This window comes from Homarus americanus, unplaced genomic scaffold (genome assembly GCF_018991925.1).
Source record: "Homarus americanus isolate GMGI-L3 unplaced genomic scaffold, GMGI_Hamer_2.0 scaffold56241, whole genome shotgun sequence".
In the NCBI taxonomy this organism is placed as follows: domain Eukaryota; kingdom Metazoa; phylum Arthropoda; class Malacostraca; order Decapoda; family Nephropidae; genus Homarus; species Homarus americanus.
This window is the reverse complement of record NW_024740202.1, coordinates 2058395-2073237: the sequence shown is the minus strand read 5'-3', so window position 1 is coordinate 2073237 and position 14843 is coordinate 2058395. Positions and strand designations below refer to the sequence as shown.

Below are 14843 nucleotides of genomic sequence, written 5' to 3'. Positions count from 1 at the left end.
TAGTTCACATATTGATAATATAGTGCAGAAATTATTATGAAACATGAAGAAGGCATTAGAACCAATGCACTCTGTAAAGAATATGGCATGTCATCATTGACTGCCTCTACATTTACCGGTAACCGTTTGATATGTAAACAAAGCTGCCGGGAATATGACATACACATCTCAAAGTAAGTTAAAATATAGTATTCTATTGTTTTTTATTTATTACTACAGTATACTGTACCGTACAGCACTGTATCTAGTTTATATTTAATGTTTTGTTAATTCTATTATCGGTATACAGTACTTTGTATGTACTTTTTCTGTGAGTTGGAACCAATTACCCAATATCCCATTGAAATAATAGATTCAGTTTAACAAAATTTTTGGTTAACGAACGACTCTGTGGAACCAATTGTGTTCGTTAATCGAGGGACCCCTGAATATGGTATATGATAGTTTACTGTCAATGTGGCCACTACTTCAAGATGTTCCCAGCACCACAGATGAAATATAACATTCGTTGTGGTGTTCGTGCCTGTACCGCACCAGTGATTGCTTACGGTGTCAAAGATTTTTTGGCCGAAGTGCATTTAAGTTTCTATCATGGGGGTTTTGGGTCAATATTATTTGGGCTGAAACACATCTCAGTTTTTAACAGGGATCCCATAGGAAAATGGGACCCACTGAATAAGAATTCAGTTAACAAGCACTTCTTCAGGAATGAACATCATTCAATAAGCAGAACCTTACTGAATAATAATAATAATAATACTGTAATGGTATAACTCAGGTAGATCAAAGGTACAACTAAGGAAGATCATGAGGAAGAAGGCGTGAAAAATGTACTAGGAATGAGGAGGATCGGCAACCAGGAAGCAGCATACACCAACGATTAATGGGGATGTTCCCGCAGTATGATAACAAATTAAGAGGGACACTGTGATTTCTCTTGGTACAAGCCATCCCACAGCATAGTGGGAAAAGGATGTAAAAGTTTTTTTAAATTATAAAAAATAGTAAATCCTAGTAGCATAAAAAATTGTCTTCTGTTAGTGTACTTATGAAGGTAATACTATGGGTAAAAAGCTCATCCTTTCCTTAATTAATGATTCATTTCATACATTATCCTTCCAATTAGTTATTTATCACAACCCAAACTTTCTCACCTCCTCCAAAGACATACAGTATTTCATCTTGTTATTTATCATTTCACACGTTTACCTCATATATCTGTACACTCAGATATTAATGCCTATTAAAATTACTACCACCACCAGATTATGGTATTGTCTGCAGAGCAACGGTTTCATCAATAAAAACACCTCAATACTGTCTTATACAGTACAGGAAACACAAAATTAAAAGACTAAGAAATCCTATCATCTAAATCACTTAACACCCTATATTATAAACTCTGGAACAACAGAAATAAGTATCAGTTAAAACAAATATAAGAAAAACACAAACTGAATCAGTGCAGATATGTTTTAATACAATGTATTAAATAGTAAATCTGTATATAAAAAAGGAAGTAGAATGAACAAAATAATGATGAGGCTGATGCATTTATTTAATTTAAAAAATCTCATGTTATGATATGGATATTCTATTGAACTTCAAATACAAAGTAACTAATTTCAGAAAAATCTGTACAAGAAAACCCCTCTGGAGCTTTCCATAACAAACTAACCACTGATTTCATGAACAATAACAATAAGTATTAGAGCAGAGCAGCAGCAAGCTACTGGAGGATAGATACTAGGGCTTACCTTGGTGACATCCACACCAGTCATTTTCTTCACCATCAGTGGTACATGAGCGATGATCTCCATAACCTCTCCTGTGAGCTTGGCAGCACCGATCTCAGAATTGCCGCTGCTCACCATTGTTAACTTTTTTGCTTGTGAAAGTGGAGCAGCAACTTCAGCAGCAACCTAGCAACATTCACAGAAATTAAAAGAGAACAGGAAAACAAAGAATAAAATCTTAAAAAAAAAAAAAAGACCTCCAGGAGCTCATCACAAAGCCCACAATAAATATACGAATAAATAACTTCAGGTATGAAGTTATCTTTCACACACCTTCCCAAATAAGTAAATAGCACTAATTATAACAATAATCACCAAAATTTTCTTGAGCGCAAAAATGCAAATTTGAATCTGAAATCCCATGTTCTAGCTCAGACCCCAGTAAGGCAGGTCTCATTACTCTGCAAGCCAATTTGAGGGACTTGGTTATCAGACTTTACTGCCTTAACACCTGAGGCTAATCTTACAATAATCCATTTGACCATCATTCTCAAAGAGGGAGTTTAGAAGCAATGATTGCCATCTGGAGGCAGCAGAATATATCAATTGTTAAACCAAAGATTGCAAAGCACATGTGACCTGTCTCTCAGCAGTTGTTGGAAGAAGCAAAATTGTGGATTGGCCTATACCCTCTGTATTCTAAGATGGAGGTCAGCAGAAATAGTGAGGTACTGACAATATAGATTGGCTTGAATTAGACTTCCTGCTTCCAGAAGACAACCTTCACCTCTGAAAAGTTTCTGTTGATGCTGATGAGTATAATGAGAGGGTTGGGCAAGGGAGACATATTGTGATGGTCCACTGTCAAGTCCCTCAAAATTAGCTAACTCAGTAATGAGAGCTATGGCACCTAGCAGAAAGCACATAGCTCAAAAAAGCAGATAATATGTTGTGGGGGTACATTATAAACAATCACAAGACCGGGTAAGGGAATAAGATTATATGCCAAGATAAATTCTAGGCTGCATTCCAGCTGGAATTCCCTATTATACAGTATTTAAAAAAAAAACAATATTACAACAGCGTATGCAGTCTTGAGAAAAATCTTTTATCAGTCCAAAAGTAAGCATCAACATTATGTTTTTCACACTATATTTTGTTTCCTGATAAATAATTAAAACATATTTATTAAATTTCTACTATTTAGATGAGAAGGCCCCATATTTTTTAGCACCAGGGGTCCTCTGACCCATCTTAAACAAAACCTAAGTTGATCTCTATAAATAAGTATATATTCTGTATTTGATTATGATGCAAGAGTTGCTGATGAAAGCCAAAGACATGATGGAGCATTAAAATACAGCAAGATATCAGTTAACAGAAAATTCTCTTCATTTTCTCAATCCTAAATCCACCTACAAACTACATACAGTATTAGGGAAATGTCTTTAAGAGGCTCAATGTAAATAGTGAAAGCATAACCTGCATGAGAAGTGTGAGACATGATGGTGTACCTTTGGCAGGATCTCCAGGAACATTTCCAACATAGCAGCTTCCTTGTATTCTTTCTGGGCTTCAGCCTTCTGCTGCATAATGAGAGCTTCAGCCCTGGCCTTCGCTTCCACAGAATAAGCTTCTGCTTCACCCTTGACTCGGATGGATTCGGCTTCAGCCTCAGCTTCTAGCAGGGACCTGTTACGAGAAGCTTCAGCCAATTTCTCTAACCTGGTAAAGGTATAAAAGATTGATAGATTGAAAAAAATAAATTAGTTACATCCTTATCTATGATGCCTCCCTCCCCCTAGAGAGCTTCCCCTGTATTACTACAGACCAACTTTGCACTCAATGGTCCTTTGTCCACTGCCCTGTTCTCTCCCAAGTGTATCTTCTAGATTCATCATCATCACAGACATTATACACAATTACATGGGTTAGATGTGATTACTTGAATTCATGGTGTCAAAGTCATCCTCACACAAATTAGAATCAAGTTTAACAGTGCCTTCCAATCACCAACCCACTTTAACAACACATCAATAATTTATACTTCACTGTTATCCATTCTCCACTCAAGATACTTTTTAACCTCTTAAATTCAGACAATATTATTGTCAATTCTGATGTGGTGTCAATGCCATACAATACCTTGGAAATGACTGGCAATTTCTTGGAGGCCTTCCTCCTTCCCTTGCACAACCCTGAGATGATGGCACCCTTACAGGCATATACAACATATTTTTTATTCCCTTAAATAAAACCCTCCATTAATGTCACCCCTTATCATCATCACCCATGGGGAACCATCACCTACTGCAACATTTGACAACAAGAGGGCCAAAGGTATGGAAACATTAAGACAAAAGGATAAACAAACACACTGAACAAGTAGAGCACACTGCTTTAAATCCACAAAGCAAAATAACTAACAGACAAACTTGAATTCTTGAAATATCATTAAATAAGTCAACATTATTACTGTACTTAAAAATATCACTCGTACATACTTGAACTTCTCAGAGTCTGCCGGCTGCTTTATTGTGGCTTCCAGCTCCTTTTCACGCCGCTGAATTTCCTGGTCCTGGATAAGAATCTCCTGAGTTCTCTCTACTACCTGTAACACACGACACCTGATGTTACTGCCTCTCTCTCTCTCTCTCTCTCTCTCTCTCTCTCTCTCTCACAAACACCTACCGCTCTAACACAAACTATTTACTTTCTTAGTTCAAGTCACAATTAAGCCGATAATTTGACAAAGATCAATCAAATACTGGTATAAACTGCCGTGAGAAGACACTAGACAGGCAGAGTAATAGTTACATCAAGACGATGTTATAAAAGTTCTATCCAATTTCACCTGACTTTCTCCACTCCTATTTTATGTAGAGGAACATGTAAGTTAATCTTCCAAGAAATAACAAACAGAAAATAGGTTAATACAGAACAAACAAAGGCGACACACAAACCATCGTATAAGAGAGTGTATCACAAGACGTTTGGGGGGATTCTTAAAAATATTCACTTATGTTGTTAAATTTTTACATGTAACTTGTAGCTTCACCAGGTCTAGTGAAGTACTGTACTGCATTTACTTTGTCTGAACTGATCATGGGATAATGTTCCCCTTAGATAATCCATTGAATCACTGCTCAACCTTCACAAAAATTTAACTCATGACTGATCTACATTTTGCAGTCTCTCTCTCTTTCCTTCCTTCCTTACTTTAATTTTACCATTAAAAAAATTTCTTCCCTTACACCATTCATCCTTTACAAAATTTCTAAAAAAAAAAAAAAAATTCTTAACATTCAGCTAAACCCAATTTACTTTTTCTGGGAAAATTACTTTTATATTTTTACATAAATTTTCAATTAACACCAGTCCAACTTTTATGGTCAATATTAATTGCTGATGCAAACCAAAAATGCTTGGGGGAGTTTTCAAAACACTTTACCTTAATCTGCATTTGTTCCTCCTTAATCTTTTGACGTGTCTTGGCAGCCTGAAGTTCGTATGCAAGTTCAGCTTCTGCTTTCTAGGGAAAAAAACATTAAATTCATTATTGTATACTGTATTGTACTTGTTCACTGTTCTTAGTTTATTTGCTTGTATTTCACTATTCATCCATTACTGGGACAATTCAGAGTTAAAAAATTGTTGGGCGAACTTCTGGAAAGATCTCAGTTTATAACAGGTTTCTATAGGAAATTAATGCCAGTTAACATACACCCAGTTACTATTCAGATTTTCAGGTATGTATCATGCACTTTAAGGAAATGCTGACTGCTTACATACTTGCAAGTCTTACTATGCATGAAGGCCTTTGGTTGACCTCCCCTTGGATAAAAATAAATATCCTACATTTATAGAATCTAACAATGAAAATGGGCAACAGATGAGGTTATACAGTACTGATAGTAGGGATAAATATCTATACACGAACAAAGTTTCAGTGATTATAATACATGGATCTCCAAAAAGAACTTCTATAATAAACCTTGGGAAGAGGAGAGCTCACTTTTCCAAAACTACTTTACAAAGATCTAGCAGCTAAAATTTGGCAAAACCACACAATACAACCAAAGGTACAGTATTTATCAAAAAATTTCAGCAATATCAGAGGTGTTCACTATGAGACCACTTGTGAAGATGTTACAAAATAACTCTTCAAACATATCTGAAATTATTTACCTTGGCTTGAACTTCCATGTCATATGTGGCCTTCTTTAATTCAAAATCTCGTTGAGCTTTAGCAATCTCGGTATCGTTAATGTACTTAGCAGCCATACGCTGTTCCTCAGCAAGTGCTTCCTTGATCTGGGAGTCTTTGGTTGCTTCAGCTTCGCCAATACGGGCATCTCTCTTCACCTCAGCAGTTCGGGCCATACCCAGAGCATCTAGGTAGCCCTATTGATGAAAACCCATACAGTACCGTATATCATTGACAAAACAATTTCACCATTCAACATTCATGCTTCTGAGACACTATTTCTCATTAACTACTTTTTTATATAATAATGTGTACTGATAAATCAAAATAATATAAAATCAACAAATTTATTTCTCCAGTAAAACCTCATCAATAATTAGTCTGCAAACTAATATTCTCCATTTAACACACAGAATTAAATTTATTACTGAAAAGATCAAAACTTTATTCAAAACATAATATTTTTTGTGAGATAATAATGTGTCTACATCTGCAACTTCCACTTAAAACACAGAATCAGAATCACTCTTAAGTTTACATCGAAAGAGGCGAGGCTAAGCACAAGGCTCATCAATCATGAAATATCCCAAAAACAATATTCAAGGTGGAAGCATTTTCTCAGTAAAAGACAATATACGTATTCCAGTAAAAGCTACTAAGATCAGCATTACTTCACAATCTTGAGACAGAAGGACTCAAAAAGCTATGGGAAAATGAATGGCAATACAGCACTGCATAATGACTTCACTATTGAAAAACTAGGTTGTCCTACGACCAGTTTAAAACATCCAAGGAATAACTCATCATCCTGTAGATGGGTCATATTATATCATTCTAGAAAAAACATGAATAGGTATCCTTTTAAAATATATATATATATATATATATATATATATATATATATATATATATATATATATATATATATATATATATATATATATATATATATATATATATATATATATATATATATATATATATAATTATAAGAAATATGTTTTCTTTCTTCAAGTTAACAGGTATTTTACTCTATAAATATTTACAATATATTCTAGGGCAAGAGGCTAATGAATGCTGTTATTTGTGAGATGTGCAGAAGCTTGGGAACAAAGGATTGGTATCAGATCCAGTGTGTCACCAAACATATTTCAATGCTATGCACACATACACAAAACTCTACCAAACTAAAAATAAAATAAGTTAAAATAGTAGTAATTAATGATGTTAACTACAATATATTGGTGCCATTAACTATAAGTGAGATAATGACATTGATTTCTGATGCACAGTGACACATTAATATTAAACATATACTGTACCACAGAGGGTTCTGCCTACACCAAATTTACTGTACTGGTAATTATGTGCAGCACTGTGGTGGTGGCTCGTGTTCGAGACTAAAGATAAAATAAATTTTACAATAAATACATATCTATTCAATGTCCTGATAAATAACAAAGACAAATGTGCTAAATATACTTTAATGCTTTACTGTCAAAATACTGGTCATGAGAAGTGATAAATTCCTGACGGTACAAAACATATTTAAAGTGGGAAGTTCAGCCACTGTCCATCACCACAGGCAGAACCCTACAGGTAAGAGATCTACATTACTCCACTACTGTCCTCAATCCTTTCTTGTTATGGTGTTCATATGGCAAGTCATTGGCTGAACTGAGATCTTAAACAATATCAACCTTCCTGACCAATAATCTCTTCACAAACATGGAAAGTTACAGATGACACAATGAAACAAAACATTTAGTGAGAGAAAGAAAGAGAGATAGCAACCACCTCAAGTACAATACAGTATATTATTTTGGGCCCATACTCAGATGAAGCATTAAATTTCTAGTCTATATATTTTGGAAGTTTTATTTATATACATGAAGCACCATGGTCTATATCATTCATAATTTCATTTACACAACTACCATACTCTAACAATCTTTGGTCTTCTCGAGTGCCCATTCACCTTACTCAAATATACATGAGGCTCTTCTATTTTAAAAATTTTCTACACATATGCCCAAACCTCATGAAAACTCCCTCTATCATTTCATCAACCATTCTCTTCACTCGTAACACCACATACACTAACAAAGAATTCGAACAAAACTGCCAGTACAGTACTACCAAAACAAAACTGCCAGTACAGTACTACCAAAACAAAACTGCCAGTACAGTACTACCAAAACAAAACTGCCAGTACAGTACTACCAAAACAAAACTGCCAGTACAGTACTACCAAAACAAAACTGCCAGTACAGTACTACCATAATAATAAACAAAACAGACAGTTTACCGACTATAATCAGGCCAAGATAAAACGAGCTGAATTTTCATTGAACATTTTTGCTTACACTTCTTTGGTAGTCCAGTAATTTCACAACCTCGAACCGGGATACCATGTTTGGTAAAATAGCACACAAAATCTAAAACGTAGATACTCAATAAAGGTGAAGAGTTGTAAAAGAATGTGTGGGATTTGGAAGTGAAGATAATTTGGGTGTGAAGAATGTCTGCAACCCTGATGGCTGAGAAGCTGCCTGGTATGAATACAGTGATCCCTCGGTTAACGAAATTTCGGTTAACGAATTACCTTCCATAAGATTCTTAACTTCAGTTCACGAGCATTCCCTCAATTAACGAATTCTTTACGAGCGCCCCTCAACATGTTTTCGCTTGTACACTAGCTGTCGTATTAATCCGCCAATACAGTAATCGGTTCTAGGGCTTAAATTCCTTACTATTTTAGTAAATATCAAGAAGTTTGTACTATTCAATAATTTTAAAAGTATTATATTAAATTTTTTAATTTAACATAATTGAATACAGGGAAACTAGTTTTAAGCACACCAAACAGCCTGTCAACACACCATACAGGCATCAGTCTCTGTCTTTTTAGTGGAGGTAATATTTAGCTTCAGACTCTCCAATATAAACACTTTTTTTCTGTGTTTCCAGACAAATTATTGGTCATTCTGAAGTTTAATTTACAAATTGACAATATATAATGCAGTGCAGTGTTGATTTAAAGAAAATAATCTTGAATTACACCAAGTGAACTAAAATTTTATGGGTGAAATGGTGGCATGGGGTGACTTCTCTTCCACCCCAATGCCTTCTCTTCTCCCTTCTCCTCCACCTCCCACTTCAAATTCACATCAGCATCATCATCCAGGAGCCTTCTACATACACACCTCAAAGTAAGTGTACTTAACTACCTTTTTTGTTGACTTTAGACAATTTTCGGTGAGCTGGAACCAATTACCCAAAAACCCATTGAAACAATGGTTTCGGTTAACGAATTTTTCGGTTAACGAGCAACCTTCTGGAACGAATTGTGCTCGTTAACCGAGGGACCACTGTAGTACCATAATTTTACCCTCCAGGAAATATTGTATGCTTTGTTGTTTAGCAGTTCATATGGCTACAGCACTGAATTATGACTATGCTGAGTCTATTTATAACAAGAGAGTCTGGTACACTACTGGATTCATTCTTTGTCCCGTCACGTTAGGTCAAGTGATTTTTCCCAATAACACTCGATCATCAAAACATTGTTCATCACGCTCCAAAATTTTACACATTAACAGTTTTAACTTTACAGTATAGTAGTTCACTTCCAAAAAATCATTTATTCCTTTTCAAAATTTCCATCAACATTACTCCCTACAGGTCAATCATTCAGTCATCAAGGAAATATACCTCAGCACTCTACATAAACCCAAATACCACTACAAAGTTATTTATTCATTTAAAACTAACAACAAGCAGCCAGTTCCTACTTATGTTAAAACAAAAATTACTGGAAAAGCTGAGGATTAGCTAATGAGTGTAATTAATTAATCTCAATAAAAACAAAGGCCTTATACATTTTGGTCCTCAACTCTTGACAAAAATCACTTCAATGAATTATGTCTCAACACACTACATCTGAAGTCAGTTCTTCATCATATATAACTGAGGAGTAATAGTTCATCACCATGTGCAGCAGGCTTAAAAATACCATCTAACTGGCTACCAATTAGTTAAACGAGTGCTGAACGTGGCAACAGTTTTCAATGTAAAATAAAAAAAAAAATAAAGGTTATCCATGACAACTGCAGACAGGAGACAAGCAACATTTGTAAATCTAAGAACAATACTACAGCTGCCAAAAGTTAAATGTAAAAACTACAGTATTGTTAGTTTCTATAAAAAAAATCTTACCCTGTACTGTATAGGGAAAATTTTTTAAATTTAAATCCCTACAGCTTAAAGCACCTAAATTTCCTCAAGCATCCCATCTACTGTGCTCTGTATTTGTGCACTTGTTAAGTACTGTATACGCTTCATGGTAACACACATAAATTGGAGTTAAATGAATTAAAAACAAAAATAACTAAAGTATACATATACAGTACTACATGAACATGCACACTGCCTAAATAAATAAGACACACTCCCTACCAACACAGTCACAAACACAACGCACTTCATCGTACTAGTAATAAAATTAACGCATCAAAAAACTGGATTATAAAAGACTAATGAGTGCAGGTTGACACTTTCCTTCTCTTCATGGACTGCAGTTCATTTTATTATGTGACCATTCAGCATTGTAATTATTGTATTCAATAATCTAATAAAGCTTGCATAAATATTAAACTTTTAAAAATTCTTGACTGGCACTACAAAGGAAGCCATTTTATTATAAACACTGCTTATTCCAATGCTATAACTACAGAGGTAAAAAATAAATATAAGGAAACCTCAAACATCCAGCAAGATGAAGTAAACGGAGCAAACAAGCTTGACAATTATAAACCTAATAGCCAGCAACAAGCACTTGATACAACACTGTTGAAACTGCAAACAATAAATATCCTGTACTGTCCTATACAGTATCTTGCCCTTCACACAGGAGGCTCTCTATATCCAGACTCTGCATCATATGTACACCATAAACATAAGGATGTCGGAGTAATAATGCATACTTAAAACAAAGCTACAATCTACCATCCATAGCATTAAACTTAAAATGTAGTTACCATATACAAAGCTCTAACTATGTAACACAGTACAGTACAGAAATTATTTCTAACAACCATAAGCAGTGCACATAACTATTTGACTGCTCTTCAACATGCACTACAATGGACAAACCCATAAAAAAATTCAGGAACATACAAAAAATATAAAGAAAAATTATAAATATGAAAATACTGTACTCCTCTTCGCATCTCTTTTAATCTACACTTACTTCTTAAAACTGTTTTATGGCAATTTTTCAAAATGTATTCCTAACAACGACTTTAAAGGCAGAACAGTACAACAGCAACAAAAATAACCATAACTAAAACTATGTAAAAAAAACATTTAAATTAAAATCTAAAATATAAATTAAATCTATACTGATTATAAAATTTCACACATTTTGTTATATGAAGTATTGTCAAGTACTTAACATTACTTTACTGCACCTTTAACTTCATATTATAAAAGGTGAAGTCATCGGTAAGAAAAAATGGCAGAAATGTTTACACAACCTTGGCAACCCATCTTATAACAATCTGAAGTAGGGTATTGAGAAACCTTATTAAGAAACACATATACAGGCATACAACTCTCTCTCTAAAGTAGCAACTAAACTATACTTTTACCTCTTTCGAGCCTTTTCCTGCTTAATGCAAGTTGGCCAGAAACGAGCAAATACAAAACTATTCATAGAATAATAATAAAAAACTATAATATCTAAAAATATCTATAAAATTAATTCTGTACTGGGAATCCAAAAACAATGTAACATATTTCTACACCAATGAGGGCTGAAATGGAGGGGTGGGGTGGAATTTATACTGGAAGTTAAAGAGAATACTTAATTAACGAAGAGCACAATAAAAAAAAAGCATACTGTATATCGTACAGGAATTTTGTCATATAAACATTAACATAATAGCGGGAAGCATGTGCATAAATAAAGGCATTGGGGACCTCTTTATTATTCATGCAACAACATAAACCAACTAAGGGCAAGGGGGTTTAACCTTAGTTCACTTCTGTGGGTAGAGTTTAATCTTGGGGTTCATCTAGGTTCTTTGGTTAAGCTGTGGCTTCATGGGTATACTGTACTAAGCAATCCACTCAACAACCTCTTTAATAATATTCACCAAATACCTTGCAAATAATTTTCTTTCTATTTCAAATCAACATCATTAAAGATAAAAAAAAATGTCTCGCTTAACTAATGTGAAAAGTACAAGAGGAGCACAAGTACTATAATACAATTAATACAAAAACTCCAGGAACTCAATAAACAGAGAAAAAATAAAACGAAGATAACAAGAGGAGACTAAGAGGATAGGCAAAACAAAGAGGTGAAAAAATAAACAATGAAACATTATCAGTAATGAAAATGAAGAAGTATCTCCAAGTACACTATGAAATACTGTACAGATATATTGTGGTGCTCACACATAACCTGATGATAACTGAGAGGCGTGGCTAATGAGGGCCAACATCTGGACATTGGTTCTGTCAGTGCAAAGAACTGCAACCCCCGTAGCAAGCAAAGACGATAATGCACGTGCACACCTACTGGGCGACCAGCTATCGTGTACCACATGAACGGACAACACGACAGGCTTAAGAGACCTCGGCTAAACTAACCTTTGCATAGTAGGTCTGAGCACAGTAATAACAATGACAGTGGTGGAGGAAAGGGCAAGATTAGATATCTTAATTTTTGTGTAAATTCTATATATATAGTATATATATTATAATATATATATATATATACAGTGTATATATATATATATATATATATATATATATATATATATATATATATATATATATATATATATATATATATATATATATATATATATATATATATATATATATATATATATATATATATATATATATATATATATATATATATATATATATATATATATATATATATATATATATATATATATATATATATATATATATATATATATATATATATATATATATATATATATATATATATATATATACTGTAGATTACACTTAATAGGGACAATTGGCGACTAAGCCTTAAAAAGCAACATGGTTTTGCCGAATAGGGATAATTTTGTTTTTATGGTTCGAACTCAATGGGAATTAATTCATATACAGTAAAACTTGCTCTGTTTCATTTAAAGTGTCGTTTACTATCATAATATAGCAATATTATACCTAAAATATGTTAGGTATGGTTAGGTTAGGTATGGTTATACTATGTTAGGTTAAGTTTTGTATGAAGCTTTTCCTTTATACTGTACAGTATGTATTTTTATGATCTTCATGATCATTTAGGGCCAGTCAGAAGTTTCCCAAAGAGATAAATACGTAGAAGTTATCGCTAATCGGCAATTATCCCTATTTAGCGTAACATATATATATACATATATGTGTAAAATATTAGTATATACTAAAATCATCTCCCTAAATTATTATCATACCCACTAATTTCATCTTACTTATTAAATGAAAATGTAAATTTGTTACAAAAATAAGAGCCTTATCTATGCACACAGCTTCCCTTGTAACACAGTAAAAATTAACTTATAATCGTGCAAGACAAACACTGACATTTACAAGTGTGGATGTGAGATGGTCAAGCAAATGTTACCTGCCAATAATCTACTTCATAAAAGTTACTAATGCAAATATTACGGTAACCTCATCACAAGATGTCACACTATAAAATATTAAAATTAAAAAAATATATAAATATAAAAGAAAAGGTCATTGAGGTCATACTCAATAAAAACATCACATACTGTACTGTATCACATTTTCAAAATGTTACTGTAGAATTATGTACGTTATGAGTTACTTCCAGAATACAATAATCAACTATGTTAACTGTGCTAAATTAATTCTTTGAGCCATTTACGAAGTTTTATTATAAAGAATATTATGGTCAAGGACAACAATAAAGTTAAAGGCAAACCTGATGGAGTTTATAACCTCTCATATATATTCCCTAAATGCATGAGACAAGACTGAGGCAGCCATATTGAAGGAGAGCGTCAGAAATAATAATGCAAATGGATAAAAAAGATATCAATAAGCATCTGTGTTTTAGGTTTGGGAAAGATTGACTACTACAGTTATCTAGAATATAAAAAACAGAACAGTTTAAAGAGTACATGATATTAGGGAAAGAACAGGTGAGAATGTTGTGAGATGGACAAAATGGATGTGTGATGAGTACTGCATACCTAGATAATAAGCTGTTAAGTAAGTGTTCTCTACCTATACAATGGAGAAAAGTTTGACCTATATATCACCCATAGCTCTACATTTGCTGACAGTAGTTACTCTTGAATTAAAAATAAACATTTACAAATGCCTCACTTATATGACAACTTGTTCCAGAGCATCTCCATGTTCTTCACTACTGCAACTCCTTATTTATGTCTGTCATAGAGATATCTTCTCCAAACATTTCAGTGTTCATATTGTCTCATATTCAAATGTTTAGTCACCTCCTCTATCCCCATATTCCACTATATTTAATTCACATATTTGAGAACTCCTGATCTGTAGATGCTTTGGGCTTCCAGTGACATAATTACATCCTGACTAAAATAATTTACAAACCAAAGTTCAATACAATTCACACTGTAAAAGCTTAAGGTCACACACTTGCTCCCTCACTGCAGCCTTTGTGTAGTTATTAGCCAAGAGTGAAATACCCGGTATACAGTCATATGAATAACATGCTGTGATTTGAATGACATAAAAATCACGAACAGTAGAAAATATGGTATAATCAGTGTGTCAAGCTATCAACACCCCCTGCACCTCACTATTATGACTCACTGGGAATTCTCTCATTCAAAAAAACTTCAGAAGCTACTGTGGGTTTT

General features: G+C 33.7%; 1 protein-coding gene across 7 annotated transcripts in view; it reads right to left on the bottom strand.

Moving 5' to 3' along the window:
* Nucleotides 1-14843, bottom strand: part of LOC121875308 (flotillin-1-like) — a 61994-nt gene that overhangs the window by 19830 nt on the left and 27321 nt on the right. For 4 of the 7 annotated variants that reach the window (XM_042379793.1, XM_042379792.1, XM_042379796.1 and 1 more), the window contains exons 6-11: nucleotides 12601-12615; nucleotides 5925-6140; nucleotides 5188-5268; nucleotides 4241-4347; nucleotides 3251-3461; nucleotides 1758-1922 (exon numbers count right to left, since the gene is read on the bottom strand). In XM_042379793.1, coding sequence (XP_042235727.1) covers nucleotides 1758-1922; nucleotides 3251-3461; nucleotides 4241-4347; nucleotides 5188-5268; nucleotides 5925-6140; nucleotides 12601-12615 — 795 coding nt within the window. The remainder of the gene's footprint in view (nucleotides 1-1757; nucleotides 1923-3250; nucleotides 3462-4240; nucleotides 4348-5187; nucleotides 5269-5924; nucleotides 6141-12600; nucleotides 12616-14843) is intronic. The other 3 variants (XM_042379795.1, XM_042379794.1, XM_042379798.1) reach the window with 1 other exon arrangement.